This window comes from Raphanus sativus, chromosome 6 (assembly GCF_000801105.2).
Source record: "Raphanus sativus cultivar WK10039 chromosome 6, ASM80110v3, whole genome shotgun sequence".
Taxonomy (NCBI): Eukaryota; Viridiplantae; Streptophyta; class Magnoliopsida; order Brassicales; family Brassicaceae; genus Raphanus; species Raphanus sativus.
Genome location: NC_079516.1, coordinates 1,641,620 through 1,669,538, shown reverse-complemented (window position 1 = coordinate 1,669,538; position 27,919 = coordinate 1,641,620). Strand labels below are relative to the sequence as shown.

General features: G+C 34.3%; 7 protein-coding genes and 3 non-coding genes across 10 annotated transcripts in view; 6 read left to right on the top strand and 4 right to left on the bottom strand.

Moving 5' to 3' along the window:
- Positions 1 to 637: 637 nt before the first annotated feature.
- On the top strand, positions 638 to 1,473 carry LOC130496965 (auxin-induced in root cultures protein 12-like). The gene has a single exon (XM_056989728.1). It carries the CDS (start codon positions 687 to 689, stop codon positions 1,383 to 1,385), a length of 699 nt encoding a protein of 232 aa, XP_056845708.1. The 5' UTR covers positions 638 to 686; the 3' UTR covers positions 1,386 to 1,473.
- Positions 1,474 to 2,076: 603 nt separating this feature from the next.
- On the bottom strand, positions 2,077 to 3,250 carry LOC108813264 (ras-related protein RABA5b). The gene is made up of 2 exons (XM_018585777.2): positions 2,797 to 3,250; positions 2,077 to 2,505 (listed from the first exon to the last, which is right to left on the bottom strand). The coding sequence occupies exons 1-2, from the start codon at positions 3,128 to 3,130 to the stop codon at positions 2,198 to 2,200; spliced, it is 642 nt and encodes a 213-aa protein (XP_018441279.1). The 5' UTR covers positions 3,131 to 3,250; the 3' UTR covers positions 2,077 to 2,197.
- A 10,814-nt stretch (positions 3,251 to 14,064) lies between these two features.
- LOC108811360 (uncharacterized) lies at positions 14,065 to 15,415 on the bottom strand. Its single transcript, XM_018583408.2, has 2 exons — positions 14,839 to 15,415; positions 14,065 to 14,370 (listed from the first exon to the last, which is right to left on the bottom strand). The coding sequence occupies exons 1-2, from the start codon at positions 15,277 to 15,279 to the stop codon at positions 14,308 to 14,310; spliced, it is 504 nt and encodes a 167-aa protein (XP_018438910.1). The 5' UTR covers positions 15,280 to 15,415; the 3' UTR covers positions 14,065 to 14,307.
- Positions 15,416 to 18,241: 2,826 nt separating this feature from the next.
- Positions 18,242 to 19,022, top strand: LOC108811362 (calmodulin-like protein 3). Its single transcript, XM_018583410.1, has one exon. The coding sequence runs from the start codon at positions 18,317 to 18,319 to the stop codon at positions 18,764 to 18,766; it is 450 nt and encodes a 149-aa protein (XP_018438912.1). The 5' UTR covers positions 18,242 to 18,316; the 3' UTR covers positions 18,767 to 19,022.
- A 106-nt stretch (positions 19,023 to 19,128) lies between these two features.
- Positions 19,129 to 19,201, top strand: TRNAK-CUU (transfer RNA lysine (anticodon CUU)). The gene has a single exon. It is a non-coding gene; the product is annotated as a tRNA-Lys (tRNA).
- Positions 19,202 to 19,301: 100 nt separating this feature from the next.
- Positions 19,302 to 19,374, top strand: TRNAK-CUU (transfer RNA lysine (anticodon CUU)). Its single transcript has one exon. It is a non-coding gene; the product is annotated as a tRNA-Lys (tRNA).
- A 696-nt stretch (positions 19,375 to 20,070) lies between these two features.
- On the top strand, positions 20,071 to 21,667 carry LOC108811364 (homeobox protein knotted-1-like 3). The gene is made up of 6 exons (XR_008935542.1): positions 20,071 to 20,202; positions 20,293 to 20,541; positions 20,620 to 20,740; positions 20,826 to 20,979; positions 21,105 to 21,240; positions 21,330 to 21,667. It is a non-coding gene; the product is annotated as a homeobox protein knotted-1-like 3 (transcript).
- Positions 21,668 to 23,063: 1,396 nt separating this feature from the next.
- LOC108807530 (peroxisomal membrane protein 13) lies at positions 23,064 to 24,615 on the bottom strand. Its single transcript, XM_056987108.1, has 4 exons — positions 24,499 to 24,615; positions 23,971 to 24,204; positions 23,606 to 23,889; positions 23,064 to 23,505 (listed from the first exon to the last, which is right to left on the bottom strand). The coding sequence occupies exons 1-4, from the start codon at positions 24,518 to 24,520 to the stop codon at positions 23,188 to 23,190; spliced, it is 858 nt and encodes a 285-aa protein (XP_056843088.1). The 5' UTR covers positions 24,521 to 24,615; the 3' UTR covers positions 23,064 to 23,187.
- A 174-nt stretch (positions 24,616 to 24,789) lies between these two features.
- On the top strand, positions 24,790 to 26,764 carry LOC130497095 (uncharacterized). The gene is made up of 7 exons (XM_056990029.1): positions 24,790 to 25,153; positions 25,315 to 25,414; positions 25,547 to 25,609; positions 25,704 to 25,827; positions 25,937 to 26,019; positions 26,132 to 26,193; positions 26,315 to 26,764. Exons 1-7 carry the CDS (start codon positions 24,987 to 24,989, stop codon positions 26,424 to 26,426), a joined length of 711 nt encoding a protein of 236 aa, XP_056846009.1. The 5' UTR covers positions 24,790 to 24,986; the 3' UTR covers positions 26,427 to 26,764.
- A 322-nt stretch (positions 26,765 to 27,086) lies between these two features.
- Positions 27,087 to 27,919, bottom strand: part of LOC130496146 (cytochrome b561 and DOMON domain-containing protein At3g07570-like) — a 2,313-nt gene continuing 1,480 nt past the window's right edge. The window contains exons 3-4 of the mRNA XM_056987977.1: positions 27,535 to 27,827; positions 27,087 to 27,443 (exon numbers count right to left, since the gene is read on the bottom strand). Of these exons, the coding sequence (XP_056843957.1) occupies positions 27,213 to 27,443; positions 27,535 to 27,827 (524 nt within the window). The 3' untranslated portion in view covers positions 27,087 to 27,212. The remainder of the gene's footprint in view (positions 27,444 to 27,534; positions 27,828 to 27,919) is intronic.

Here is a 27,919-nt window from a genome sequence, read left to right as displayed (position 1 = left end):
TGCTGAAGTAGACGTTGTAGACCGCGATACTCAGTTCAAAACATCTGTAACGTTCACTTACATGATTCGGTAAGATTTAAAATATTTCCACACGTAGTATAAAGCTATATGGTATAAATTATTTAAATATTTAAGCATATTCTATTTCGTGTGTCTATAGACTTAATTATACAATACTACAAATAGGAGGCCGATATTTATATTTCCCATAGACCAAGTGAACTACATGTAGAAACAAATTCGGGTTGTACTATAAACGTCATGTATGCAACAATGCTTATGTAAGCCTTATGTAAGCACTAAGCAAACTTTATATTTATGTCTTCTTCTCCATCTTTCGTTTAAACCTACCCAAATGAAAACTTGGAAGAGTTTTTTTAAGATAAATTTTCTGAAAAGTGTTAATTTATAAATGGTTTGAAAATTGAATTTTGGTTATATAATGAATTCATTAACAGTAACATTAATTCTGTGAGATACCAGAGACGCCACTTGTAGCCTCAACTTCCGAAAGAACCACACACTCTCCGCATGCTCTGCCCAAAATCCTTCCTTCCCCAAACAAAACATCACTGACTTTCTTATTTAGCAGCAAACGCAACACGTGGCATCATCCTAGCGGTCTTGTCACTTTATTACCGTCAATATAAACAAACGTGTTACATGTCAAGGTGTCCTAATCAACCATGGCTCCTCATTCTTCTCTTCTTTTCATCCTAGCCGTTGCTTGCTTCTCCTCTCTTATTTCACCGGCGACTTCACAAACATGCTCCACACAGAACGTACTCTCCGCCGAGAAAACTCCGTTCCAGACATGCCTAGACCTCCCCGAACTCGAGTCCTACCTCCACTACACTTACAACGCCACCAACTCATCTCTCTCCGTCGCCTTCGTCGCAACTCCGTCTCGCTCCGACGGCTGGATCGCCTGGGCCATCAACCCCGCGGCGACCACGATGAGCGGCTCACAGGCCTTCCTCGCCTACGGATCCGGACCGGGCGCGCCTCCCGTCGTGAAGACGTACAACATCAGCGGATACAATCTCACCGAAGGGAGGCTCGCCTTCGACTTCTGGAACCTGCGCGCCGAATCTTTGCACGGCGGTAGGATCGCGATTTTCGCGACGGTGAAGGTTCCGGCGGGAGCTGGGAGTGTGAATCAGGTGTGGCAGGTCGGTGGCAATGTGACGAATGGTCGTGTTGGAGTGCATCCTTTTAGTCCGCCGAATTTGAACTCTAGAGCCGTGCTGAATTTGACCGGTACGACCGGCGCTGGTGGTGGTGGCTCAAAAACTCCGGGGAATGCGGGGTGGATGACGACGAACGTAAATTTTGGGGTTAATTTGGGAGTTTTGGTTTTGTTGGGGACTATATTTATTTTCTGAAAATCTCCTTTTACTAGCAATAATGCAAGCCACCATATAGTGTACTGATTACCATTTTTAGTAGAATCATTTACCTCTTTTCTAGCTATAGCATTGTTCTGAGTTATTATTTGACTGTATGGGACCACCAAGCACTATTACTAGTATCATCTTACCTGTTTTTGTAGCCGTACTTGGTAATGGAATGTTTCTGTAGATTCGCTCGTTTAGATATTTCTGCAAGATCTTTTTTTTTGTAATCTGATATTATTAACAAGTTAACAACTAAAGAAAGTCACACAAAATATATGGGCATAAAGCCCAATACCAATATCAGCTTACCAAGCCCATTATTTATAAGACTATTTTAACATTTTTTTGGCGATGGAGGCCCATACTCTGCCACTCAGATTGTCCATTCAAATTTAGGAAGCTTGCTTTCATGTATTCTTTACTCTCCTAGCTTTCCTACTTACGCAGGTGTTTGAGTTTTTCATATAACCCTCTAACTCGAGTGGTTTAACCGTTGGTACCAAGATACAATCAATTTTGGGGGTGTCTGTTCTTGGTTTTTCACCAGTGAGTACATTTGGTCTAATCACTCGACAGATAAATGTCAACACAAAACATATTGCGAGTCATTTAAAGTCCGGACTTCAAATTAATGATTTCACCAGTGAGGCCATTTAGTCTTAATCACTCGGAAGATAAATGCCAACAAAAAACAACATATTGCAAGTCTTGTATAAGTCCGAACTGATAAATATAACCTTAATTATGTTTTTTCTCTGATAAAAACAAACAAGAACATGCAAAAGAAATTGATTTTTAAATCATCGGGAGCAACAAGAAGAGCTCTGGGCGCCATCACTGTTGTTAACAAGACTGACACGGTTAACCGAAAGCTGAGCCTTGTAAGCATCAGAGTTGAGAAGTTTACGGCTAACATTACTGAAGATCTCTCTGATAACAATCTCAAAGGCCTTGTCAACGTTCGTAGCGTCGAGAGCAGATGTCTCCATGAAGAACAATCCTTCTTCCTCTGCGAGAGCCTTCCCTTCTTCCACACTCACAGCTCTTATATCCTCCAAATCACACTTGTTCCCAACTAGCATTTGTGCCACTGCTGTGTCACAATGAGCTTACAATAACAACAAAAAAAAATATTAGGATTCACAAACTTGGTCCAAACACAACACACAGAACAAAACCAAACATCATTTTCAGGTTCTAAAAAATCTGTAAATCGAATCTAAACAATTTTTTCTTGAGAAAAAAAAATCGTCTAGACATTTAAAAAATCGATTTAAGTGTGTCACTAATTAATAATTTTCTTATTGAGCATTTTAATTAGCCATTTTTAGAACATAAATCATTATGTTCTGTTCTAGTAATAGAGAGAAAAAGGACAAGGAAAGGAAGGGACTTTTACTGTTGAGTTCCTGAAGCCAACGCTTAACGCTCTCGAAAGTGGAGCTTCTGGTGATGTCGTAGACAATGAGAGCACCGAAAGCACCTCTGTAATAAGCAGAAGTGACGGCCCTAAACCTCTCCTGACCGGCAGTGTCCCAGATCTGAGCTTTCACTTCTTTCCCTTCGATCTCCACCAGCTGCGTCTGGAACTCCACCCCGATTGTCGCCTTCGAGTTCGTGTCGAACTCGTCTCGCGAGAATCGAGACAGGAGGTTCGATTTTCCGACCGCGGAGTCGCCGATTAGGACAATCTTGAAGAGGTACTCTTCTCCTTGGTTGTCTTCCTTACCCATCTTCTTTGGAAGGGATTGTGGGTTGTGGATTGTGGATTGTGGAGAGAATTTACAGACAGCTTGGGAAGCTTTGATAAGTGGTAAAGTGGTGACAGACAAGCTGCGTGATTGGCGGGGGGCTTCTAGTCAATAAAACCCTTTACTCATCATTGATTACGTTTTGAGATGCTAATTAATTGTGATTATTGGTCAAAGTTATTTTTAAGGTAACTCTTTTACACTTTTCGGAGAAATCACCAGTTCAAAATGTTTTTTGGTCTTAACTAAATCTAGTAACATCCTCAAGACTCTTAACTTATAGGGTGTTAACCATTGGCATTGGTAATATTAAGGTGTAGGTAATGTTATTAATTACTTCTTACACGTGATAGTTACGGATAGGATTAATTCGATTCATAACTGCTTGCTTTTAATTCGACTTTAAGAAATTACACAGATGATGAACTATGTAAAGGCATTTGGCATTGAGTTGGGCTTACCAGAATTAGGCTCAAAAACGAATATGGACAGGAAGGAATTGGTTGTGCTAACTGGTACTTCAAGTCTTTTTATTTTTGTCGACAATTGCATGTCATTTAGGAAGCCCAAAGGCTAAATACATTGGTAGCAGACTAATGTAACGAGGGCCAACATAACAGATTAACGTTATAAAAAAAATGTAGAATGCGGTTTGAAATTTTTAAACTAATGTGAAGAGTATAAACTTCAGTATATAGAGCGTTTACCAAAATCTCACTATATTTGAAGAGGTTAACTTACAGATTTTGAAAAATTTTCAAAATATGAAAATCTTGTTTTAATGTATAGTTTCATCGAGCACTGAAATAAGATGATGATCAAAGAGTTTAGAACCTCAGTTGTGTCCGTTTCTCTAGATAATGAAGATTTTATATTGGTCTTTCCATAATCTATGCAGTATATGAAATTTTACCAAACTAAATATTAAAAAATTAGAATGAATCCTATTTACCATGAAAGATAGTTTAGAATACATTAGTTAAAATGTAGAATGTGGTTTGAAATTTTCAAACTAAAGTAAAGAGTATAAACTTCAGTATATAGAGCATCTACCGAAATCTCAAATTTTTTGAAGGGTTTAACACACGATTTTGAAAAATTTCAAAAATTCCAAAAATATTGTTTAGTGTATAGTTTCATCGATCACTGACATAAGATGATGTTCAAAGAGTTTAGAAACTTTTTTGTCTCCGTTTCTCTAGATAATGAAGATTTTATAGTGCTAATTCCACAAATCTAGGTAGTATATGAAATTTTTACAAAACTATATATTAAAAATTAGAATGATTCCTATATACCATGAAAGATAGTTTAGAATACATTAATTCAAATGTAGAATGTGGTTTAAAAATTTTAAACTAAAGTGAAGAGTATAAACTTCAGTATATAGAGCATCTACCGAAATCTCAATATTTTTGAAGGGAACCCACGTATTTTGAAAAAAAATCAAAAATATGAAAATCTTGTTTTAGTGTATAGTTTCATCTAGCACTGACATAAGATGATGGTCAAAGAGTTTAGAACCCTAGTTGTGGTTTCTCTAGATAATGAAGATTTTATAATGCTAATTCCACTAATATATGCAGTATATGAAACTTTACCAAACTAAATATTTAAAAATTAGAATGATTCCTATATACCATGAAATACAGTTTAGAATACATTAATTCAAATGTAGAATGTAGTTTGAAAATTTTAAGCTAAAGTGAAGAGTATAAACCTCAGTATATAGAGCACATACCAAAATCTCAATATTTTTTAACGGGCATAGTTAAAAACCATAGCTAACCCACAGATTTTGAAAAAAAATCAAAAATATTGTTTTAGTGTATAGTTTCATCGAGCATTAACATAAGATGATGGTCAAAGAGTTTAGAACCTCTGTTGTGTCAGTTTCTCTAAATAATGAAGATTTTATAAGCTAATTCCACTAATCTAGGCAGTATATGAAATTTTACCAATTAAATATTAAAAAATTAGAATGATTCCTATATACCATGAAAGATATTTAAGAATACATTAATTCAAATGTAAAATGTGTAAAGTGAAGAGTATAAACTTCAGTATATAGAGCAATTACCGAAATCTCAATATTTTTGAAGAGGTTAACCCACGGATTTTGAAAAAATTTCAAAAATATGAAAATCTTGTTTTATTGTAAAATTTAATCGAGCACTGATATAAGATGATGGTCAAAGAGTTTAGAACCCTAGTTGTGGTTTCTCTAGATAATGAAGATTTTATAATGCTAATTCCACTAATATATGCAGTATCTGAAACTTTACCAAACTAAATATTTTAAAATTAGAATGATTCCTATATATCATGAAATACAGTTTAGAATACATTAATTCAAATGTAGAATGTAATTTGAAAATTTTAAACTAAAGTGAAGAGTATAAGCCTCAGTATATAGAGCACATACCAAAATCTCAATATTTTTTAACGGGCTAACCCACAGATTTTGAAAAAAAATCAAAAATATAAAAATATTGTTTTAGTGTATAGTTTCATCGAGCACTGACATAAGATGATGGTCAAAGAGTTTAGAACCTCTGTTGTGTGAGTTTCTCTAAATAATGAAGATTTTATAAGCTAATTCCACTAATCTAGGCAGTATATGAAATTTTACTAAACTGAATATTAAAAAATTAGAATGATTCCTATATACCATGAAAGATAGTTTGAAATACACTGATTCAAATGTAGAATGTGGTTTTAATTTTTTTAACTAGAGTGAAGAGTATAAACTTCAGTATATAGAGCATCTACCGAAATCTCAATACTTTTGAAGGGGTTAACACACGGATTTGGAAAAAAAATTCAAAAATATGAAAATCTTGTTTTTGTATATAGTTTCATCGATCACTGACATAAGATGATGATCAAAGAGTTTAGAACCTCAGTTGTGTCCGTTTCTCTAGATAATGAAGATTCTATAATGGTAATTCCATAATCTATGCAGTATATGAAATTTTACCAAACTAAATATTAAAAAATTACATTGATTCCTATATACCATGAAAGATAGTTTGGAATACATTAATTAAAATGTAGAATGTTGTTTGAAATTTTTAAACTAAAGTAAAGAGTATAAACTTTAGTATATAGAGTATCTACCAAAATCTCAATATTTTAGAAGGGGTTAACCCACTTATTTTGAAAAAATTTCAAAAATATGAAAATTTTGTTTTAGTGTATAGTTTGATCGAGCACTGACATAAGATTTTTTTTTTGTTCAAAATGTTTAGAACCTCAGTTGTGTCAGTTTCTCTAGATAATGAAGATTTTATAATGCTAATTCCACTAATCTATGCAGTATATGCAATTTTACCAAAATAAATATTAAAAAATTAGAATGGTTCCTATATACCATGAAATATAGTTTAGAATACATTAATTCAAATGTAGAATGTGGTTTGAAATTTTAAATCTAAGTGAAGAGTATAAACTTCAGTATATAAAATATTTACCGAAATCTCAATATTTTTGAAAGGGTTAGTTAACCCACAGATTTTGAAAAATTTCAAAAATATGAAAACATTGTTTTAGTGTATAGTTTCATCGAGGACTGACATAATATGATGGTCAAAGAGGTTAGAACCTCAGTTGTCTCCATTTCTCTAGATAATGAAAAATTTATAATGCTAATTCCACTAATCTAGGTAGTATATGAAATTATACCAAACTAAATATTAAAAAAATTAGAGTGATTCCTATGTACCATGAAATATAGTTTAGAATACATTAATTCAAATGTAGAATGTCGTTTGAAAATTTTAAACAAAAGTGAAGAGTATAAACTTCAGTATATAGAGCATTTACCGAAATCTCAATATTTTTGAAGGGGTTAACCCACGGATTTTGAAAAAATTCAAAAATATGAAAATCTTGTTTTTATGTATAGTTTCATCGATCACTGACATAAGATGATGTTCAAAGAGTTTAGAACCTCTGTTGTGTCTGTTTCTCAAGATAATAAAGATTTTATAATGCTAATTCTACTAATCTAGGCAGTATATGAAATTTTACCAAACTAAATATTAAATAATTATAATGATTCCTATATACCATAAAATATAGTTTATAATACATTAATTAAAATGTAGAATGTGGTTTGAAATTTTTAAACTAAAGTAAAGAGTATAAATTTCAGTATATAAAACATCTACCGAAATCTCAATATTTTTGAAGGAGTTAACCCACGGATTTTGAAAAAAATTCAAAAATATGAAAATCTTATTTTAGTGTATAGTTTCATCGAGCACTGACATAAGATGATGGTCAAAGAATTTAGAACCTCAGTTGTGTCCGTTTCTCTAGATAATGAAGATTTTATAATGCTAATTCTTACTAATCTAGACAGTATATGAAATTATACCAAACTAAATATTAAAAAATTAGAATGATTCCTATATACCATGAAATATATTTAATAATACATTAATTCAAATGTAGAATGTAGTTTGAAATTTTTAAACAAAAGTAAAAGAGTATAAACCTCAGTTAATAGAGCATTTACCAAAATCTCAATATTTTTGAAGGGGTTAACCCACATATTTTAAAAAAATTTTAAAATATGAAAATCTTGTTTTAGTGTATAGTATCATCGAGCACTAACATAAGATGATGTTCAAAGAGTTTAAAAACTCTGTTGTGTCTGTTTCTCTAGATAATGAAGATTTTATAATGCTAATTCTACTAATCTAGGCAGTATATGAAATTTTACTAAATTAAATATTACAAAATTAGAATGATTCCTATATACCATGAAAGATAGTTTAGAATACAATGATTCAAAGTAGAATGTGGTTTGAAATTTTTAAGCTAAAGTGAAGAGTATAACTCCAGTATATAGAGCATTTACCGAAATCTCAATATTTTTGAAGGGGTTAGTTAACCCACAGATTTTGAAAAAAAATTCAATAATATGAAAATATTATTTTTCTGTATAGTTTCATCGAGCACTGACATAAGATGATGGTCAAAGATTTTAGAACCTATGTTGTGTCTGTTTCTCTAGATAATGAAGATTTTATAATGTTAATTCCACTAATTTAGGCAGTATATGGAATTTTACAAAACTATATATTAAAAAATTAGAATGATTCCTATATACCATGAAAGTTATATTAGAATATATTAATTCAAATTTATAATGTGGTTTGAAATTTTTAAACTAAAGTGAAGAGTATAAACTTCAGTATATAGAGCATTTACTGAAATCTTAATATTTTTGAAAGGGTTAACCCACGGATTTTGAAAAAAATTCAAAAATATGAAAATGAACCTTTAGTGTATAGTTTCATCGAGCGCTAAGATAATATGATGGTCAAAGAGTTTAGAAACTTTGTTGTCTCCATTTCTCTAGATAATGAAGATTTTATAACGGTAATTCCATAATATATGCAGTATATGAAATTTTACAAAACTAAATATTAAAAAATTAGAATAATTCCTATATACCATGAAAGTTAGTTTAGAATACATTAATTCAAATGTAGAATGTGGTTTGAAAATTTTAAACTAAAGTAAAGAGTATAAACTTAAGTATATGGAGCATTTACCGAAATCTCAATATTTTTGAAGGGGTTAACCACGGATTTTGAAAAAATTTCAAAAATATGAAAATCTTGTTTTAGTGTATAGTTTCATCGAGCACTGACATAAGATGATGTTCAAAGAGTTTAGAAGCTTTGTTGTCTCCGTTTCTCTAGATAATGAAGATTTTATAATGGTAATTCCATAATCTAGGCAATATATGAAATTTTACCAAACTAAATATTAAAAAATTATATTGATTCCTATATAACATTAAAGATAGTTTAGAATACATTAATTAAAATGTAGAATGTGATTTGAAATTTTTAAACTAAAGTAAAGAGTATAAACTTCAGTATATAGAGCATCTACCGAAATCTCAATATTTTTGAAGGGGTTAACCCACAGATTTTGAAAAAATTTCAAAAATATGAAAATCTTGTTTTAGTGTATAGTTTCATCCGGCACTGACATAAGATGATGGTCAAAGAGTTTAGAACCTCAGTTGTGTCCGTTTCTCTAGATAACGAAGATTTATAATGCTAATTCTACTAATCTATGTAGTATATAAAATTTTACCAAAATAAATATTAAAAAATTAGAATGGTTCCTATATACCATGAAATATAGTACATTAATTCAAATGTAGAATGTGGTTTGAAATTTTAAATCTAAGTGAAGAGTATAAAATTTAGTATATAAAACATTTACTGAAATCTCAGTATTTTTGAAAAGGTTAACCCACGGATTTTGAAAAATTTCAAAAAAATGAAAATATTGTTTTAGTGTATAGTTTCATCGATCACTGACATAAGATGATGGTTAAAGAGTTTAGAACCACTGTTGTATCCATTTCTCTAGATAATGAAAATTTTATAATGCTACTTCCACTAATCTAGATAGTATATGAAATTATACCAAACTAAATATTAAAAAATTAGAATGATTCCTATATACCATGAAATATATTTTAGAATACATTAATTCAAATGTAGAATGTGGTTTGAAATTTTTAAACAAAAGTGAAGAGTATAAACTTAAGTATATAGAGCATTTACCGAAATCTTAATATTTTTGAAGGGGTTAACCCACGGATTTTGAAAAAAAAATCAAAAATATGAAAATCTTGTTTTAGTGTATAGTTTCATCGAGCACTGACATAAGATGATGTTCAAAGAGTTTAAAAGCTTTGTTGTTTCCGTTTCATCGAGCACTGACATAATAAATATATGAATTGTACACTAACATAGGATAATGTTCAATGAGGTTTGGAACATTTATTGTTTTCGTTTATCCAAAAGAATAGAGATTTCATAGTGGTTAGTCCACTAATTTAAGCAATATATAAAATAAATATAACGGTTGTGTACCTTTAGAAATATAATTCTTTGTATAAAAGTACTCAACCATTATATTTAATTTTATAAAAGTTATAAATAATAAAAAAGTTGATAAAATAAACAAATTGATGACATATTATTTATTATTTCTATAATTCTACAATTAGTTACCATAAACTATTATTTGTAATATTACATGTATTATATGGTAATTTGTATTAATGAGTTCCAGAATTTCTTTTTATTTTTAGATCTGAATAAAATAAATAATTAATAAAATTATCAGCCAATCAAATGATAATAATTTTTTGAAACTTCACCTATGGACGACACATAAGCAAAAATCACTTAAATGACTTTTCAATTAATATATCGGATGACTTTTTAAAACTTAACCTATGAGTGAAACATAAGTAAAAGTCACTTAAATGATTTCTCAATTAATATATAGGAGGATTTGACTTGCAAACCACACAAAAAAAAGTCTTGCATAAGAGTTGTTTCAGAACAGAGTAAAAAGGATGAGTTCTCATTGTTCTTACCATAACTGTCGTGTACTTGAGAGAGGATTGAAAGTGAGCTGAGCCAAAGAAAAAAAAAAAAAAACGGACATATCAAAAAGCTGACTTTAGCAACTCGCATCCGTGTCCAACGACCCTTCTCATCTAATCCTTTAGCACTAATCCAGTAATCCAGATTCAATGCCATCACCATCCTCTCTTACAACAATTTATGATACATTACTTCAGATGCATATGTTTGCACAACATCTTGTCAGAGAAAACATCCTTTTCTGATTCGGCTAGTTCCAGTAAATGAGACCTTTTGTTTCTCCAGAACAGTTATGCTCCCATATGCATCTTCCAGGTATCTGCTTATCTCAAAGAGGGGGGGGGGGGGGGCGAACAATGAGTTGCAAATGAAAGTAATCAACAACGGGGAGAAACACCAGCTTTGAGATGGCTGTTTCTCTGATGGCTGACAAAGGCTGTTTGCAACTCTGTCAGCCATCAGAGAAACAGACTTTGGTTCCCTAGTATCCCTTGAGAGAAACAGCCTTTGTCAGCCATGGGAGATCTGTGTGATCCTTACTTGAATCTCTTCAGAGACATCATTCCTTCCTATCTTTGGCGAGGATCTAAGTCCGATGCTTGCTTCAGCTGTTCTTGGTGCACTCGGATCAATTCTTCAAGGAAGCGCGGGTAAAAGGAGAAAGAACACCATCGGTTTCTTGCTGGTGAAGTTTAGAAAGGTTTCTTGCTGGGAAAATTTGCATTTTTTATTTTGTTCTAGGAAAATAGAAATTCGATACTTTTGTTTGAGACAGATGAGCTTTGTCGTTTATTGGATTTATTAGTGATGGATTCCCTTCATCTTCTAAACTGTAGATTTTTATTAAGAACGACAACGTTAACTCGGTAAGGATCAGTTTACTTCTGTGGAAGAAGATGATTGGCTGAGTTGGCTTTATAGTGCTCTCTTTCCTGACGCTTACTTGTTTCCGTGTGCTCTTCAGACTTGAGTTAGGTAGATTCTTGTCTGAATGATGAATGAGACAAGATTACAAGTAGTACAATGTTTATTTAACAGAGAAGTTGTATTGGTTGTTGGCACAATATTGCAATGATATATGTCTGAAAAGTTTCCTTTAAGTCTAATTAAAAACCGTGATTTTAAGTTAAACCAGTTACTACAAAATTTGATAACAAAATATAGAAAATTAGTTACACCAAGGGATGATGCCATCAACGCGAAGGATAAATGGCCGCTTTGCAAGAATGCGTATACAAGGTTGACCAAGCGTCTTAATAGTAGTGCAACATAGCTCATTCGGAGACAATGTGCTAAGCGTCACCACTGGTGGTCTACACGAGTTGAACTATAAAGACAAAAAATGTTTTAACCACATGGCTTGTGCCGTAGCTTCTTTGACAAGGCCTGACTCGACCATAACCCTCGTGAGAGCCTGTGATTTTTTTTTCATTTTTAGTAATGGGTAAAGTAATTCTTTCCCGTATTGAAAATGTGAGGCTCATATATAACCTGTACATATAATAGTAGGATAATGCAATGAAAATGGTCACATGAATAACCTACTGGAGTTGGAATAGATGGATCATGAAACTTGGGGTTTATCGTTTTAGCTTTCATTTTCGATGCAATTATTTATATTTTAAGTAAATTACATATTCATGACAAGAAATTTACATCTTATTTCACTCTACTTATCTCTAATTAGTTTAGTTTATATAAATGTTTATTTGATATAAACATTTATATCAAACACCAGGGGAGAAACAATGAGTTGCAAATGAAAGTAATCAACAACGGGGAGAAACACCAGCTTTGAGATGGCTGTTTCTCTGATGGCTGACAAAGGCTGTTTGCAACTCTGTCAGCCATCAGAGAAACAGACTTTGGTTCCCTAGTATCCCTTGAGAGAAACAGCCTTTGTCAGCCATGGGAGATCTGTGTGATCCTTACTTGAATCTCTTCAGAGACATCATTCCTTCCTATCTTCGGCGAGGATCTAAGTCCGATGCTTGCTTCAGCTGTTCTTGGTGCACTCGGATCAATTCTTCAAGGAAGCGCGGGTAAAAGGAGAAAGAACACCATCAGTTTCTTGCTGGTGAAGTTTAGAAAGGTTTCTTGCTGGGAAAATTTGCATTTTTTATTTTGTTCTAGGAAAATAGAAATTCGATACTTTTGTTTGAGACAGATGAGCTTTGTCGTTTATTGGATTTATTAGTGATGGATTCCCTTCATCTTCTAAACTGTAGATTTTTATTAAGAACGACAACGTTAACTCGGTAAGGATCAGTTTACTTCTGTGGAAGAAGATGATTGGCTGAGTTGGCTCTATAGTGCTCTCTTTCCTGACGCTTACTTGTTTCCGTGTGCTCTTCAGACTTGAGTTAGGTAGATTCTTGTCTGAATGATGAATGAGACAAGATTACAAGTAGTACAATGTTTATTTAACAGAGAAGTTGTATTGGTTGTTGGCACAATATTGCAATGATATATGTCTGAAAAGTTTCCTTTAAGTCTAATTAAAAACCGTGATTTTAAGTTAAACCAGTAACTACAAAATTTGATAACAAAATATAGAAAATTAGTTACACCAAGGGATGATGCCATCAACGCGAAGGATAAATGGCCGCTTTGCAAGAATGCGTATACAAGGTTGACCAAGCGTCTTAATAGCAGTGCAACATAGCTCGTTCGGAGACAATGTGCTAAGCGTCACCACTGGTGGTCTACACGAGTTGAACTATAAAGACAAAAAATGTTTTAACCACATGGCTTGTGCCGTAGCTTCTTTGACAAGGCCTGACTCGACCATAACCCTCGTGAGAGCCTGTGATTTTTTTTCATTTTTAGTAATGGGTAAAGTAATTCTTTCCCGTATTGAAAATGTGAGGCTCATATATAACCTGTACATATAATAGTAGGATAATGCGATGAAAATGGTCACATGAATAACCTACTGGAGTTGGAATAGATGGATCATGAAACTTGGGGTTTATCGTTTTAGCTTTCATTTTCGATGCAATTATTTATATTTTAAGTAAATTACATATTCATGACAAGAAATTTACATCTTATTTCACTCTACTTATCTCTAATTAGTTTAGTTTATATAAATGTTTATTTGAGGAGGAATTGTGTTTTACATAAGAGATGGTTTAAGAGAAAAATAGACGGCATTAGCATTGTAAGTGTGTACGTACAACTAATTTATTTACATGCATACATAATCGGTTGTCCAAATTCTATAAAATAGATCATATACTCTATAGTTTCTATGTCCATTCAAATCATGGATCTTAATCACCATCTTACGCTAATGATCCTCTGAATTACCTAAATTGTCAGCATAGCTTAGAAGCTTTGTTGCTTTGTAATGTCACCATTAATTGGTTATTTGGTGAAGGGGAAATGATTTCATCTTCTATATCACATTTGAGCTTGTTCTGCTACATACCAAAGTACAAAAACAGAGCAAATGACAAAAAGAAAACATTCATCACCTCATTAAAAACAGATTCATTTTTTTATCATCTTTAAAAAAACAAGCAAATATTGTTCTTTTATCTAAATTTTTACTGGGTTCAGTCCTGCAATATGAGAATCCAATCCTAAGATTGAGGAGGTATACAATGAACCTTGAATTTTTCTTATGATTTGAGACCAAAAAGGTTAAAAATCTTTAAGAATTGATGAGAGCATCTGTCTATCTTTCTTGCATATTATAACATCAGTCCTTTCAAACTCTGGCTAAACAACATCTTTCCCGAGAGTTTGATCTACTTGATACAATGGCAACACATAAGATATAACCTGCAAAAGAACATTGAATACAATCTGATTAGTAAATCTGATCACTCAAAAAAATTTCAGAAACCATATTTCCTAATTTCAATGTTTTCATGATTTCATGTTTCTAACCGATCCTCTCTTGATCAAATTAAAACGTTTAATTATTTTAGTAATGTGAAAATAGAGCTGAAAGAGTGTTTATGTATTCCAAATTGTGAAGAATGAAATAATAACTACATTCTTTGTGGCTAGCCTGAAACTTGTGAGTCTACAACAACCCACATTTCTACATCAAAAACTATGCACACATACATTCGAGTTATCTTCATTTTTGTAGATATTATTTTAAAAAGATTTCAACAAGTTTAAAATGTTCATATTTTTTTTTGGTTATTGTCTAATTGCTAAAAAATAATCAATAAACTTCAAAAAGTACTCAGTCTACAAATTAATCCACGTGAGAGGCAGATCATTCTCATGATTGCTTACCTTGTTTTCACCATGAACAGCTACACAATCCCTCGGCGTCTCAAACAAAGACAACGAGTATTGCTTGCGAACGACGCCAACGTCAAAAACTATGAGACCAGAGCTCGGCACGTCGACTCGTATCCCTTTAACCGGAAACCAAAGGAACAGATCTTGCGCCAAGATTCCAGACAAGTCCTTAATCTCACCATAACTTATCTTCCCTGTAATATTCACGTCGTAATGCAGCTCTGTCTCGTATTTAGCATCACAAGACTGGTTCAAATAAATCGAGAACCGTCCCGTTTCGCCGTTGAAGCTGAAATCTTTAACGCCTTTTGGAAATATCCCCAACGGTAACCCGTTCTCCTGGAGGATCTCATAGATAGTCTCATCGTCTGAGAATACTAGGGCAGGGATGGTGAAAACGAAACAAAGAAGAGAAACAACACGAATCATCATTGCTCCTCTAGTCTCTACGCGTTTTTCTTCTTATTATCAGGAGATTTATTTCCTAAACCAAGAATGTTTTATTGGCAAGAAGAAAAAGACGAGAACATGTTTTGTTGACAGCTCGAAACAGAGTGGATTACTTATTTTTGGTCAAATTATTGATGGCGCAATGCTTCTCAATTTATCAATATAGCAACCAGTGAATAATAGCCACGTGGGTTTTGTCCCACCAATGAAATGTCGTTAAATGTAGGTGTTTTTGAGTTTTCGTCAAGTTTATGTTCTTATTAGCCATCTAATAAGGCATGATTGAATATAGGTGGACCGTACCACATGGCATCATATATAGAGAGACATGGATGCGGAATTATATTGCATGACAAGTTGACTCGAAGCCGACAAAATGTACGACCACATGGGTCTCCTATATTGACCAGATCTGACTCGACAAAATCTGTAAAGAGATATCTTTGTAAGAACCTGAGGATTCAACCATCTCATTAACATAGTTTTGAATGTGTCTTAAAAGGCGAGGCTCATAACTCATAGCTTGTGCATATAATATTAGGAGAGCAACGAGAATGATAGCAAACGTTTTGGTTAGTAAATGTTTGTAGGGGAACATGACATATTCTATTCAATAAGTTTGACTTTTTGAAGTTCAAGTATGTGGATCGGAGTCTATATATATGTATCACTAATATATCCTCAACATTTCATAATTTAGATTATGTTATATGGTCATCCAAGTAATGGGTCTTGATCGCCATCTTAAACTAGCCTGGTGGCATTTTCAGCTATGGGACTGTTTTAAATCATGCAATGGATGTTTAAAAAGTGGTCTTGTTACCTCTTTGACTAGGAAGACAAACATAAAAACCTAAACATTTCAGTGGCTCACCAGCTTGAACTATAACTAGCCCTTTTTAATCACCACACTTAACTAATAATCCCTATTAATCACTTACGTCCTCAGCAAAATAGCTAAGAAGGCGCCGATGATACGTTAGTGTTTCATTGATGAACAGTGACTTCTTCCGAAGTCAAGACGGAGACAGACTTCGACTGCATGGTCAGGGGAGGGTTAGAGACAAAGTCTTATTATGTCACTGTTTACTGGACTGTAAAACTCATTTTATCAAAAATAAAGCAACTAGATATTTTGTGAATGGGAAAATGATTGTCAATTTCCGGTGAAACTTATTTGGATATATATAGGATAAAATCTGTTTAGAACACAACAAAATGCAAAGAACATTCAACACATCACATCACTTTTACATCAATTTATCAACCGAATATTGACCATTCCTTCAACATCTTGTCCAACAAACCAAATATATAAACGAGAAGTTGATCAATTAGTTCAAACTTTTACTCGCTCCATTTTATATTATATGTCATTTTAGGATTGTGCATATAGATTTTTTTTTAATATAAATAAACATCATTAATTTATTATCTAAGCATAATTCAACTATTAGAAAATTGACTAAAAATACAAATGATCATATAATATTAAAGTTAATAAAATTTTCATTGGAAATCGAACTTCGTTTACTTTGTAACAAAATTTTTACTCTTAAAAATATTACTCTCTCCGTTTTATAATACTTGATATTTTATCTTAGTGCACAAAAATTAAAAAAATTAGATTTTTTTTAAAAAAGTATTGTAAAGATATAATATTAAAATCAGCTAACCAATAATATAACCAATTATAAAAAGACCGTAAAATTTAATTGGTTGAATAGTTTTCAATAAAGTTAAAATTAACTTTAAAATCTTAAAACTTCATAATTTCATATAATTCGAAGCAATGTTTTTCTTCTAAAACATCATCTATATTGAAACGGACGGAGTATTAGCTTAGGTTTTGATGGCTAAAGACTAGAGGCAAGGGTTGAGTGGTTCGAGAGAGATGCAGCAATCCGAAAGTAATGGTGTACTTAGTAGTTTAGGTTTGTGTCTTAAAAGCCTAATTACACATTGCTTTTATGTAACGACTTTATGGTGTTCTTTATTTCACTCTAAAAAGTTTTTAAAAGCAACTAGTTTATGCAACAAATATATACCGAATGATCACCGATCAGGGGACTATTATGATATGAATAAAACTATTTCACTTTTGCTTTCTCCTTATGCTACTTTACTCACAATAACACTAGATTCATCTTTATAGAATGCAATATGGTATAAATGAAAAAACAAAATCATCAAATGGCATAGTCAAAGAAAACAACTAGACCAAACCAAAATTTGGGTTACCGAACCGGTTCGTCAAATTGAGTTTTATCTCCTCATGATCATGGACCTGAAATTACTAATGGGCTTTATGAACAGTCTCATTTCAAATTAGCATATAGATTGTGCCTCGTCAGAACAGGAAGGAGATTCTTTTTACAAACCACTATAATCAACCTTCTCTGTTTCAGTATGCTTGGTGTTACAAGGCCAGAGTCCCTTTTAAAAGCTCTCTCTCTCTTTTTGAAAACAAAAAAAGGTTCAACTTGACTCCTTTGTATTTGAAATAGCGTGGTGTTCAAGTTGACCATTATATAAACTCAGACCATTATATAAACTCACTTAGAATAAATTACATCTTATATATACATCATATAAGAACTTATAAATATTGAACAAACATTTAAAAAATTGATAAGTATTTGAATGAAACTCGGTTTCTATAACTATCCTACCCATAAATCTGTGAGCTTTAAAAGATTTATTTAACCTAAAAATAACTATCTTAAAGGAAAACTGTTTGAAGATGATGAGATTATGATCATGTGTACATTCCGTGTTTATCTATTTATAGACATATATTCTTACAGGACAAAAAGCTATTCTTAGAAAAGTTCAACAGAAACTGCTGCAGACCAGGATTACAGTTGTTATGAATTTACTAAAACTGGCAACCACTCATTTTCTTTAAGAACCAGTCCTTCTTCCCTTCTCTTGTCCTATTCTCTATCAGCTCATCTTGTAACGTTTGTTCTCATTCATTATCTCTTCAAAGCTTCTCACTAACAAATCCAATATTAAGATGGATCAAGCAGAGCTTTGCCGGATATTCCAAATGTTCGACAAGAACGGCGACGGAAAAATCACCAAGCAAGAGCTGAATGATTCATTGAAGAATCTTGGAATCTATATCCCGGAGCAAGAGCTGGTGCAGATGATTGAGAAGATTGATCTCAACGGTGATGGGTACGTGGACAGCGAAGAGTTTGGAGGGTTGTTCGAGACGATCATGGAGGAGAGAGACGAGGAGGAAGACATGAGAGAGGCTTTCAATGTGTTTGATCAGAACAGGGATGGGTTCATCACGGTGGAAGAGCTGAGATCTGTGCTAGCTTCCTTGGGACTCAAGCAAGGAAGAACGCTAGATGAATGCAAGAGGATGATTGGCAAAGTGGATGTTGATGGAGATGGGATGGTGGATTTCAAGGAGTTTAAGAAAATGATGAAAGCTGGTGGATTTGCGGCCTTGTGATCAAAACTTGTAAAAGAAGAAAAAGAAGCCCATTTTAGGGTTAGGGTTTGTTACCCAAAATCATTGTTTTATTCTTCGGAATGGTTAGGGCAAAAACCTCGAAAGAGAATTAATAAATGGATTTGCAAAGATAACGAAACTTTGTGAGCTTCCTTTGAATTCTTCCTCACAAATATTGTTGATGAACTTGCTTTGAAACATAACCATGTCCACGGATCTGATTCTTTTATTGTTTGGAATATTTGGTTGTGATGCACTTTGCTTGTTAATTACTACTAGTTTTACGTATCTTTGTCCCTGCAACAGAATTTGAATTAGTTTGACTAGTTCTGTAAACTGACGTCGGTTTCTTAAGCATCAAAGCCCGTCTAGCTCAGTTGGTAGAGCGCAAGGCTCTTAACCTTGTGGTCGTGGGTTCGAGCCCCACGGTGGGCGATTTTTTTTCTTCCTGTAATTTTTGAAGTTTAGATAGACAAATATGTGAAATTAGTTTTGGCTAGTTCTGTAAAGTGGCGTTGGATTCTTCAGCATCAAAGCCCGTCTAGCTCAGTTGGTAGAGCGCAAGGCTCTTAACCTTGTGGTCATGGGTTCGAGCCCCACGGTGGGCGCAATTTTTATGTTTTCATTCTGTAATTTGCATTTTTTATGTTTTCATTCTGTAATTTTTGGAGTTTAGATAGACAAATATGTGAGCCATTCCTGTCTTGCGTTCTGTAATATGGAATTATGGATTATGGACTACGAATTAATACGCGACCCAAGTCAGTAGATTAAGCTCCACAATTTAGTATTTCTTCCAGTAGTGGATAACCAATTACAGAACCGGTTCAGTGTACTGCATGTTAGAGCGTAAGACTCTTAACAACAATACCCCGGTTAAGAGATCGGAGCTAATCATTGTCTTGCGGGTTTAGAGCACAAAATTTGCAGTTCATTCAAAAAGTTTCTCAAATTAAATCATAGTGACTACCATTATCTAGAACCTGAAGGGTCAAGCGTTTTATGATAGGTAAGGGTCGTCATTAATTATGGATTTTGGACAAGCTTTACAATGCACAGATTAAAGTCCCTTTGATACACAAACACAACTGTATTTTATTCTTGCAAGTTTAGGCCAATGTGTTGGTCTGTCTCTGTCCTAAGGCAAACTGAAAAGTTAAAACGTATCTATTTATATAAAACACAGTTTCCTCTCTCCTGGGCGTGCCACGTAGGATGACAGGTCACAAAGTCATTTAATTCCGTGCCGACACGTGTCCAATAAATGAAACGCGGAGTGTTGGATTACATCTATTGGGCCCTGCTTCGCGAAGTGATTTTCGGCCCAGAGACCGCGTAAGCAACGTAAAACCCTACTACATGTTGATACGAAACACCTTCGTGTTCTTCGTTCCTCCTCGGCGGCGGAGGTGCCGATCCGTATTCATTTTGTAACAGTATGAGTATATTCGTCTTTAATCCTCTTAATTCCACTACGTGACATTCGATTGATCTGGATTGATATCTGTATAAATATGTGTACGCAGATCTCTTTTTTGATTTCATCTCATTATCGCTTTCTCTCATACTGACGGAGCAAGCGGACGAACAAACGGAGCAGGCGGCCGAGAGCGATGGAGCAAGCAACAAGCGACGGAGAGCTGATGAACCAAGTGATGGGCAGATCAAGATGGATAGCCATGGAACAAGAAACGAAGAGTGTGAAGAGATATATATCAAAAGCATTTCCTACAGTTCAAGCTCTCACATGGGAGGTCGATAGGCGCTCGCACATGGTGAGTCTGTAAGAGTTGCGATCTTTTTTTATTTGTTTTTGTAGGAGACATGTTGTTTTGATACGTTTTAAAACACAGGCGCATTATGTGCTGCTTCTATGCTCTTTCAAAGAGCAACTTCAACAACATGTTCGTGTTCATGCAATGGAAGCTGTGATGGCCTGTTGGGATATTGAGCAGTCTCTTCAAAGCTTAACCGGTTAGTCAATAGTAAAAGACAAGTTCTTTTTTTTAATGATTATTGTCTGGTTGTTAAGCCATGTGTGTTGTTGTTGGTGAGATAGGAGTGTTTCCGGGTGAAAGAATGCGAGCAGAAGCGATGCTAATATGTTTGATGGGGGTTCAGACGTTTTGGGTTTTTGTCCTTGGATTCCTACCGAGAGCTAGAGATCCTTGATGGTACGTGTTAGACAAGAACTCAAACATGAGCTCAAACAGGTAATATGCGCACAACTAATCAACTACTATAAGACTAAGACCAAATACTTGAAGTCTATTTGGTTTTACATGAATGATCTTCTAACAAATGTAGAAGCTTTGTTTGTTTGTTTGGTGTGAAAAAGGGTTACAAGGAGAAGATAGTAGCTAGACATAAGAGAGGAGACACTGGGGAAGAGAAGAGCTGGGAAGTTACCAGGAGACACCATCTCTGTTCTCAAAGCTGGGTGGCAATCGCATTCCAAATGGTCTTACCCTACTGTCAGCTCTCTCTCTCTCTCATCAGTTTTCTTCCATTTAATGAAATTTTCAAGTAATAAGAGTGAGCATTGCAAATATTTGATTTGCAGGAGGAAGATAAGGCTAGGTTGGTGTAGGAGACAGGTTTGCACCTAAAGCTGATAAACAATTGGTTCAATCGGAGAAAGGGGAACTGGCACAGCAAACCATCTTCCTCCACTGTTTGAATCCGGAAACTCAGCTAGAGGCAACGCATCAGCAACACGGGCGATCAATGTCATCTTCACCATCCATGCTTATTCTTCTTCATTAACAAAGTCATTGGAATTGTCATAAAGTGATCAAGTTCATATGGATTGTTTATTATACTTCTGTTTTGTCCACAAAACGTTTTTTTTTTCTATTGTAACTGAAGTTTAATAATTTTATACAAATTATTTTTTGAAAATAGGCTTACTATTGAATACTAGAAATTTTACAAGAAAAATGGCAGTCATATAATACAAAATGAGAAGATAACCAAAAGTGGTAGACAATTGAACACCAACTTTAAAGCAGAACATAAGAGAAGAAAAAAACTCAGATGGAATTTGAATCCTAATATTTTTTTCAACTTGCTCACCATCTTCTAAATTTTCTGATACTAAAAACAAAAAAAAAATGTATTAATTATAAATATACTATGACAACAAATAATACAAAAGTATTCACGTTTTGCTAAGTTGTTCTTTTTTTTGTCAAGTTAAATTGTTTTACTCAAATATAATTGTTAGATAATTTAAATTAAACTAGAATATATGGAAAACTTTGGGTTTAGCCCCAAATAAGCCATAAGAAAATTATTTAAACTCTCACCAACACATCAGCTTGCATTCTTTGTGTCTATGTTTGTGGGTTGGCTAATTTACTGAGTTCACACAGTTAGGTTTGTTACAGTATTTGACCATTTTAGCCAACTTATTGAAATCATATATAAATCCATTTTGCGCGAGTATTACATTTAAACTCTCTTTCTCTCTCATTTTGGATCCCACCACTTGAGAAACTCCAATCTGCCTTGCTAATCCATCTAAAAACAACAAAAACCGATTAGAACCTTTAAATTATATCAAGATTAAAAAACATAAATCATATGGATGTAACCTTATCAGAGAATTCATATTTAGAAATTTGGCAATAATCTACAGTTAATAGCATTTCCATAGCTTTGTAATGCACAAGTCACTTTGATTAGATGAGCTGGGACAACTTTCCAATCGAGACTACATTTATCTGGTTTGAGATAGTTTCATCTTTAAAAAAAAATTGGATTGATAGGTATATATCTTATTTCAGAACCAGTTTGATGTTTCCACCTTAGTTCGTTTAAGTTGATATACTACAAAATACTAAATTTCGTTTAAGTTGACAAACTACAAAATACTAAATTGCGAATACTCACTATACTTATACACCATGTAGAGAAGACCAATTGATTTACAAATATTCTAAATGCAAACCAAACGAACAAACAATTTTTTTTTTAATAGAAATGTATATCATAAACAACAATATAACAATATTTTGTTAATAAGATTATAAAAATATAATAAGTATAAGAAAATACATTATAAAACATCAAATAAGATATAAATAAAATAGTAAACAAAAACATAAAATAGACAAAAATAACAAATTGAAATATACAATCCCGCCAGTAGGGCGGGTCGGCCCTAGTTCTGGAATAAAATTCAACGTTGTAATAAGGAATCAATATATTTCTACCGGTCAACATTTGTTGTGTCAAATCCAGTTAAAGAAGAGAATCAAATATTATATGAACTCCAACAAAAACTTCTCTAAACACTTGCAATTTCACTTTTAAACTCGTTTATCACACGACTGGTCTTTCGATTCGCAACTCACTAATTCTCATGGTGTATTCAGAGGCAGTGTTGAAGGATTTTGGTTAATGAAAGAAGTAACAACTTAGTTACCCCATACACTGTCCCAACCACCGCCATCACCAACTGGTGCAGCAGGTTTAGCCCCCTCAACAACGCAGTTCTGGTTTCCATGGGGCTGGTGAGGTAAAGGGAGTCCATTAGCTCCTTGTGTCTGCTGCTGCATCATGCCAGGCTTTGTTTTCACCCCGAGCAAACGCAATACAAATCTTGCTAATTCTCCATATAACATACCACCACGATCACATAGCTGAAGAAGAGCAGACATGAGCATATGAAAGGCCTGTGTGTTCTGGTCTATCAGCATTGCTACACGCCCAAAGAAATTCACAGCACCTTGCAACTAACATCAAGCAAAACATGTACACTTTAATGTTATAAACTTAATCAACTTCTTTGGTTTCTCTTAAACATTACAAAACATAAAGGGGCATGAACGGTACCACACGGAGAAAGGATATCCAGAAGCCTGGTGGAGATGGAGGTTGATTAGAAGGGTCGTTTGGATCTTGACCACCATAAGGAATCATCCCCATTCCCATACCATAACCACCACCGAAACTTCTATTGTACATCCCACCACCATGCATACCTGAACTTCCATAGAGACCACCAACACCATACATACCTCCTCTATTATGCATGCTACCACCACCATACCTTCCAAGCCCATAACCATATGCACCCAAACCATAACCAGAGTTCATACCTAGGTTTGGACCATAACCTGCATCACACGCAACAAAAGAAGTAAAGCTTATCTCCTTTCAATAATAAAAAAAAAAAAAGAAATAACATGTACACATACCGCCATAGGTCTGTGGCAACCAAGGTCTAGCTGGCACAGGTCTACCCAGTGGATTCATATTACCAGCAGTATGATTCCTATTCACAGAAGAAACTAGTTCACCAGGGTTAGCTGTGCCAGAAGCCTCAACAGAAGCAGCCGTGCTGGTGGTATTTGAAGGAGGCCTGAAAGGATTAGGACCAGATGTGTTGTTGTTGTTTCCTCCTTGTTCCCGAGGTTTAGGAGGTCTTCCACCTTACAACAGCAGCATCAAAGTGAAGTTCAATTACATATTGAATAATGTGAACTATATAGCTAGTAAAAAAACGATGCTTCTGCCACAAGACAACGAAAAAAACCCACCCAGATAAAAAGAGATCAAATTAGATTGATCACAACCCTAAGTTAGTTAATTCAAGAAATAGGAAGAAGATTGATAAAAAAAAAACCACAACTTTAAAAAAAAGCGGGAAAACAGAGCATCTCATCGAACCAACCAGAAGGATCCCGAGATTCTCAAAAGCCAAAAGATTTGCGAAACAACTTAACCTGATGATTGATACGTTGCCATAAACCGAGACGATTCAAGAACTCTCCGACGCGGCCTACCTCGAGCGTGCAGAGGGGCACAGAGAGAGGCAGAGACTTCAGAAACAGAGAAGGAAAGAAAACAGAATATATATTACTTTCCTTCTTTTAGGTTTATTATACATCAGCCCCTAAAGTTCCGATCTTTACCATAAAAAGCCCCAACATAACTAAAATAGAAAAGAAAATCCCAAAAAGGATAAAGATGAAAACTTTAAAAAAAAAAAAATTATTTTTTAATAAACAAAAGATTCCATTTTTCGAGGGAAGCTTTAGTCGGCGGCGGCGGTGGATTGTCTCCTCCATTTCCATCTCTCTCTCTCTCTCTCTCTCTCTGTTCCTCTATCACGGCGAAGTCCTGTCTGAATCCCGGAATTGTCACTCTCCGGTGCAAATCATCGAAGAAAGGAAGCGACTTTCTGTAATCGAGAGACATTTGGGGGTAATTGATGGCGGCGAGCGCGAATCCGACAGAAGGTTCATCGGTGGATAACGGTGGGAATAATACGAAAGTGGATAATAACTCAGAGACGATAAGCGCGTTGAGGCATAATCCAGGGATCTCTGTTGATTGGACTCATGATGAGCAATCGTTATTAGAAGATTTGCTCGCCAAGTAACTCTCTTCTTTCTATATCTTATATCTAATGTGCTGAATGTTGTGACGTTAGTTGTGTTAGAACTGTTAGCTGTCGTGTGTGTGTGTCTTTTTAAGATGTCTTATCGTGTACTGTCTTTGTATGTTTTAAAGTTCAGTTCTTTTTAAATGATGTTTAGGTACGCGTCAGAGCCTACGATTGTTCGTTATGCGAAGATTGCGATGAAGATGAAGGATAAAACCGTCAGAGATGTTGCTCTCCGTTGTAGATGGATGTCTGTAAGTTTTTCTTAGTTCTTGATTACACACTCTTCTTCACCGTTGGCCTTTATTCATTTCGTGAGAGTGTGTACTGACTGTTTTTTTTTCTTCTTCTTCTTACCTCTGTGTCATTTGGTGATGGATTTGCAGAAAAAGGAAAACGGAAAGCGTAGGAAAGAAGAGCATTCCTTAAGGAAGAGTAAAGATAAGAAAGTATGTGGAATTCGATTTTCTATGTGCAATTTTGATACTAGTAAAGCTAACATAATAAAAGAAAGATACTTGATGCACAAATCTGTTTGGGCAGGAAAAAACTACGGATTCTTCAGCAGCCAAGTCCACATCTCATTTGAATGTGCATCCGAATGGTCCTTCATACGCTCCTCCTCCAATGATGCCATTAGACACTGATGATGGCATTTCATATAAAGGTTTGGTTTTGTCCAAGAATCCCTAGTTATTTCTTTTGAGGCTTTAATAATCTAAGATTGGATTTTGAATTAGAAGAAAAAAAACATGATTGTCTTGTCTTCTTTCCAGCTATTGGTGGTGTGAGTGGAGATCTTCTCGAACAAAATGCTCAAATGTTCAACCAAGTTTCATCTAATTTCTCAGCTTTCCAGGTAAAATGCAAACTTCCATCTTGTTTGGACTTTTGATTTGTTGGCTTTTTGAGCAAATCCTTGTTATATCCAATTATGCACTTCTCAGAGTTTTCTTTCGTTCTCTTTGCAGATACATGAGAACGTCAATATCTTGTGCAAAGCTAGGGACAACATCCTGGCGATCTTGAACGAGTAATACATTTAATCCTAATATTTATAAGATCATTCCTATGTCATTAGCATTCCTATTACAATGTATAAACTCAAAAACCTTTTGTTTGTTTTTCTGATTGAACAATTAATTGTGTTGCAGCTTGAATGACTTGCCTGAGGTTATGAAGCAGATGCCACCTCTTCCGGTGAAGGTGAACCAAGAGCTGGCGAACTCCATCCTCCCTCGCCCGCCCCATCAAATGAAGTCGTGATGGATCTTTATAGAAGCCTATTTTGATGGTTTGATTCTTATCAAGGAAGAAAGGGAAAATAAATGGTAATGATGATAGAAACAGACACGGGTTTTGTCTTGTCTTCAATAGAGTTACTGCTAGTCTCTTTTGCAGTTTCGATTGTTACTCAATGTTTCAGCAAACGGTTAGGGTTTGTATTCTTGTTTAGGATGTGAATAGATTTCAATTGTTTATGGTAAATGTCTTTGTATAAAATTTGGTTTTCAAGCTGAAAGGTTTGAGATCACAAGAGATGCTGTGTTGTTAGTATATCATCATATTCTGGAATGAAACAAAGACGGGAATGTATTGTAACACATGGAAAGTCTTGTTCGTAGCTTTAAAGAAGAGGTCATTAGTAAAAGCACTGATTCTATTCTATATTTAACATGCTGAACCAGTTGAGCAAACTATATATTTGGTGAAACTCAATGTGAATTGTTGGATTAAAGCTTATAAAATTGTAGGTCTTTTTTGTTTATCATGTTGTGTTAGCTCGATCACTAATACATCTCATTTTTTTGTGTCGCAAACCGAGGATCTCAGATTAGAACAAAACTAAATATTAAATTTCAAGAAGAAAAAAAATAAATTAAATTTATCTATTGTAAATTACCAGCAAAAACTAATATTTTAAAATGGCAAGAAGGAAAACACATCGTTCAAATAATTAGTCAATAAATGTTCAATACATCACACTCTCCTCCTATCCAAGACAAATATAACAGCAGTAAAATTTTAAAAGAGAGATGCTCAAATAAAAATTTACTTGTTCAATATCTTTCTAACTTCTAATCCAATAGCAGCCAAAGCCAATATACCAACCGCAGAACCGTAACCAGCGTTCCAAGATGTGCCAGCTTTAGCCAAATGAATACCGTAGAAGATGTTAGAAATAGCATGTATTATCATAGCTCTTCCTATGTTGTGATGATACCAGTTCCAATATTTCCTGTATTTAGATTCCTTATCCGGTCGAGCAAGCAAGGCTAAGACCTGTAATGCCGATAAACAAACCCGGTTTTTATGTTGATCATATGTTTTTTTTCCTAGTTTACTAGAATTTTGAGTGTGAAGGAATATGAACCTGGAGACCACCCATGACTAGTATTGCTATCCCAAGGGCTTTGTGCGTGGAAACATTACTGGCGTTGGTCCGGTTTTCTAGAACCAAACCGCAAACGATACCAGTTAAGCCTAGGAGAAAGCCAGTGATCTGGACAGCGATATGAGAATAGAACCAAGTGGGCTCCCATTGCTTCATGTGTCGAGCAATTAAGGCGCCTATGATCATTAGTACTCCCCAGCCGATCATGTTCATTAGCCCATGTGTCTTCCTTAGCTTAGAGTGTGGTGAACCCTTAACCACACTTTGCGAACCTTTTAATTCATTGAAGGAGAAAGCATTTATTACTCTATGAAACCAGAACATGCAAAATTTTGGAGTCTGTTACACCATGATTCTTGTTTCT

Bases quoted from the DNA above. Each gene is read 5' to 3' on its own strand.
- LOC130496965 (XM_056989728.1), top strand. From the start codon at position 687: ATGGCTCCTCATTCTTCTCTTCTTTTCATCCTAGCCGTTGCTTGCTTC.
- LOC108813264 (XM_018585777.2), bottom strand. From the start codon at position 3,130: ATGGGTAAGGAAGACAACCAAGGAGAAGAGTACCTCTTCAAGATTGTC. The intron at 2,506-2,796 runs GTAAAAGTCCCT...TGTTATTGTAAG, and splicing joins TTGGCTTCAGGAACTCAACA to CTCATTGTGACACAGCAGTG.
- LOC108811360 (XM_018583408.2), bottom strand. From the start codon at position 15,279: ATGATGATTCGTGTTGTTTCTCTTCTTTGTTTCGTTTTCACCATCCCT. The intron at 14,371-14,838 runs GTAAGCAATCAT...GTTCTTTTGCAG, and splicing joins CTGTTCATGGTGAAAACAAG to GTTATATCTTATGTGTTGCC.
- LOC108811362 (XM_018583410.1), top strand. From the start codon at position 18,317: ATGGATCAAGCAGAGCTTTGCCGGATATTCCAAATGTTCGACAAGAAC.
- LOC108807530 (XM_056987108.1), bottom strand. From the start codon at position 24,520: ATGGCAACGTATCAATCATCAG. The intron at 23,890-23,970 runs GTATGTGTACAT...CGTGTGATGCAG, and splicing joins GTTGCCACAGACCTATGGCG to GTTATGGTCCAAACCTAGGT. The intron at 23,506-23,605 runs GTACCGTTCATG...GCTTGATGTTAG, and splicing joins GGATATCCTTTCTCCGTGTG to TTGCAAGGTGCTGTGAATTT.
- LOC130497095 (XM_056990029.1), top strand. From the start codon at position 24,987: ATGGCGGCGAGCGCGAATCCGACAGAAGGTTCATCGGTGGATAACGGT. The intron at 25,828-25,936 runs GTTTGGTTTTGT...TCTTCTTTCCAG, and splicing joins TGATGGCATTTCATATAAAG to CTATTGGTGGTGTGAGTGGA. The intron at 26,194-26,314 runs GTAATACATTTA...ATTGTGTTGCAG, and splicing joins ATCCTGGCGATCTTGAACGA to CTTGAATGACTTGCCTGAGG.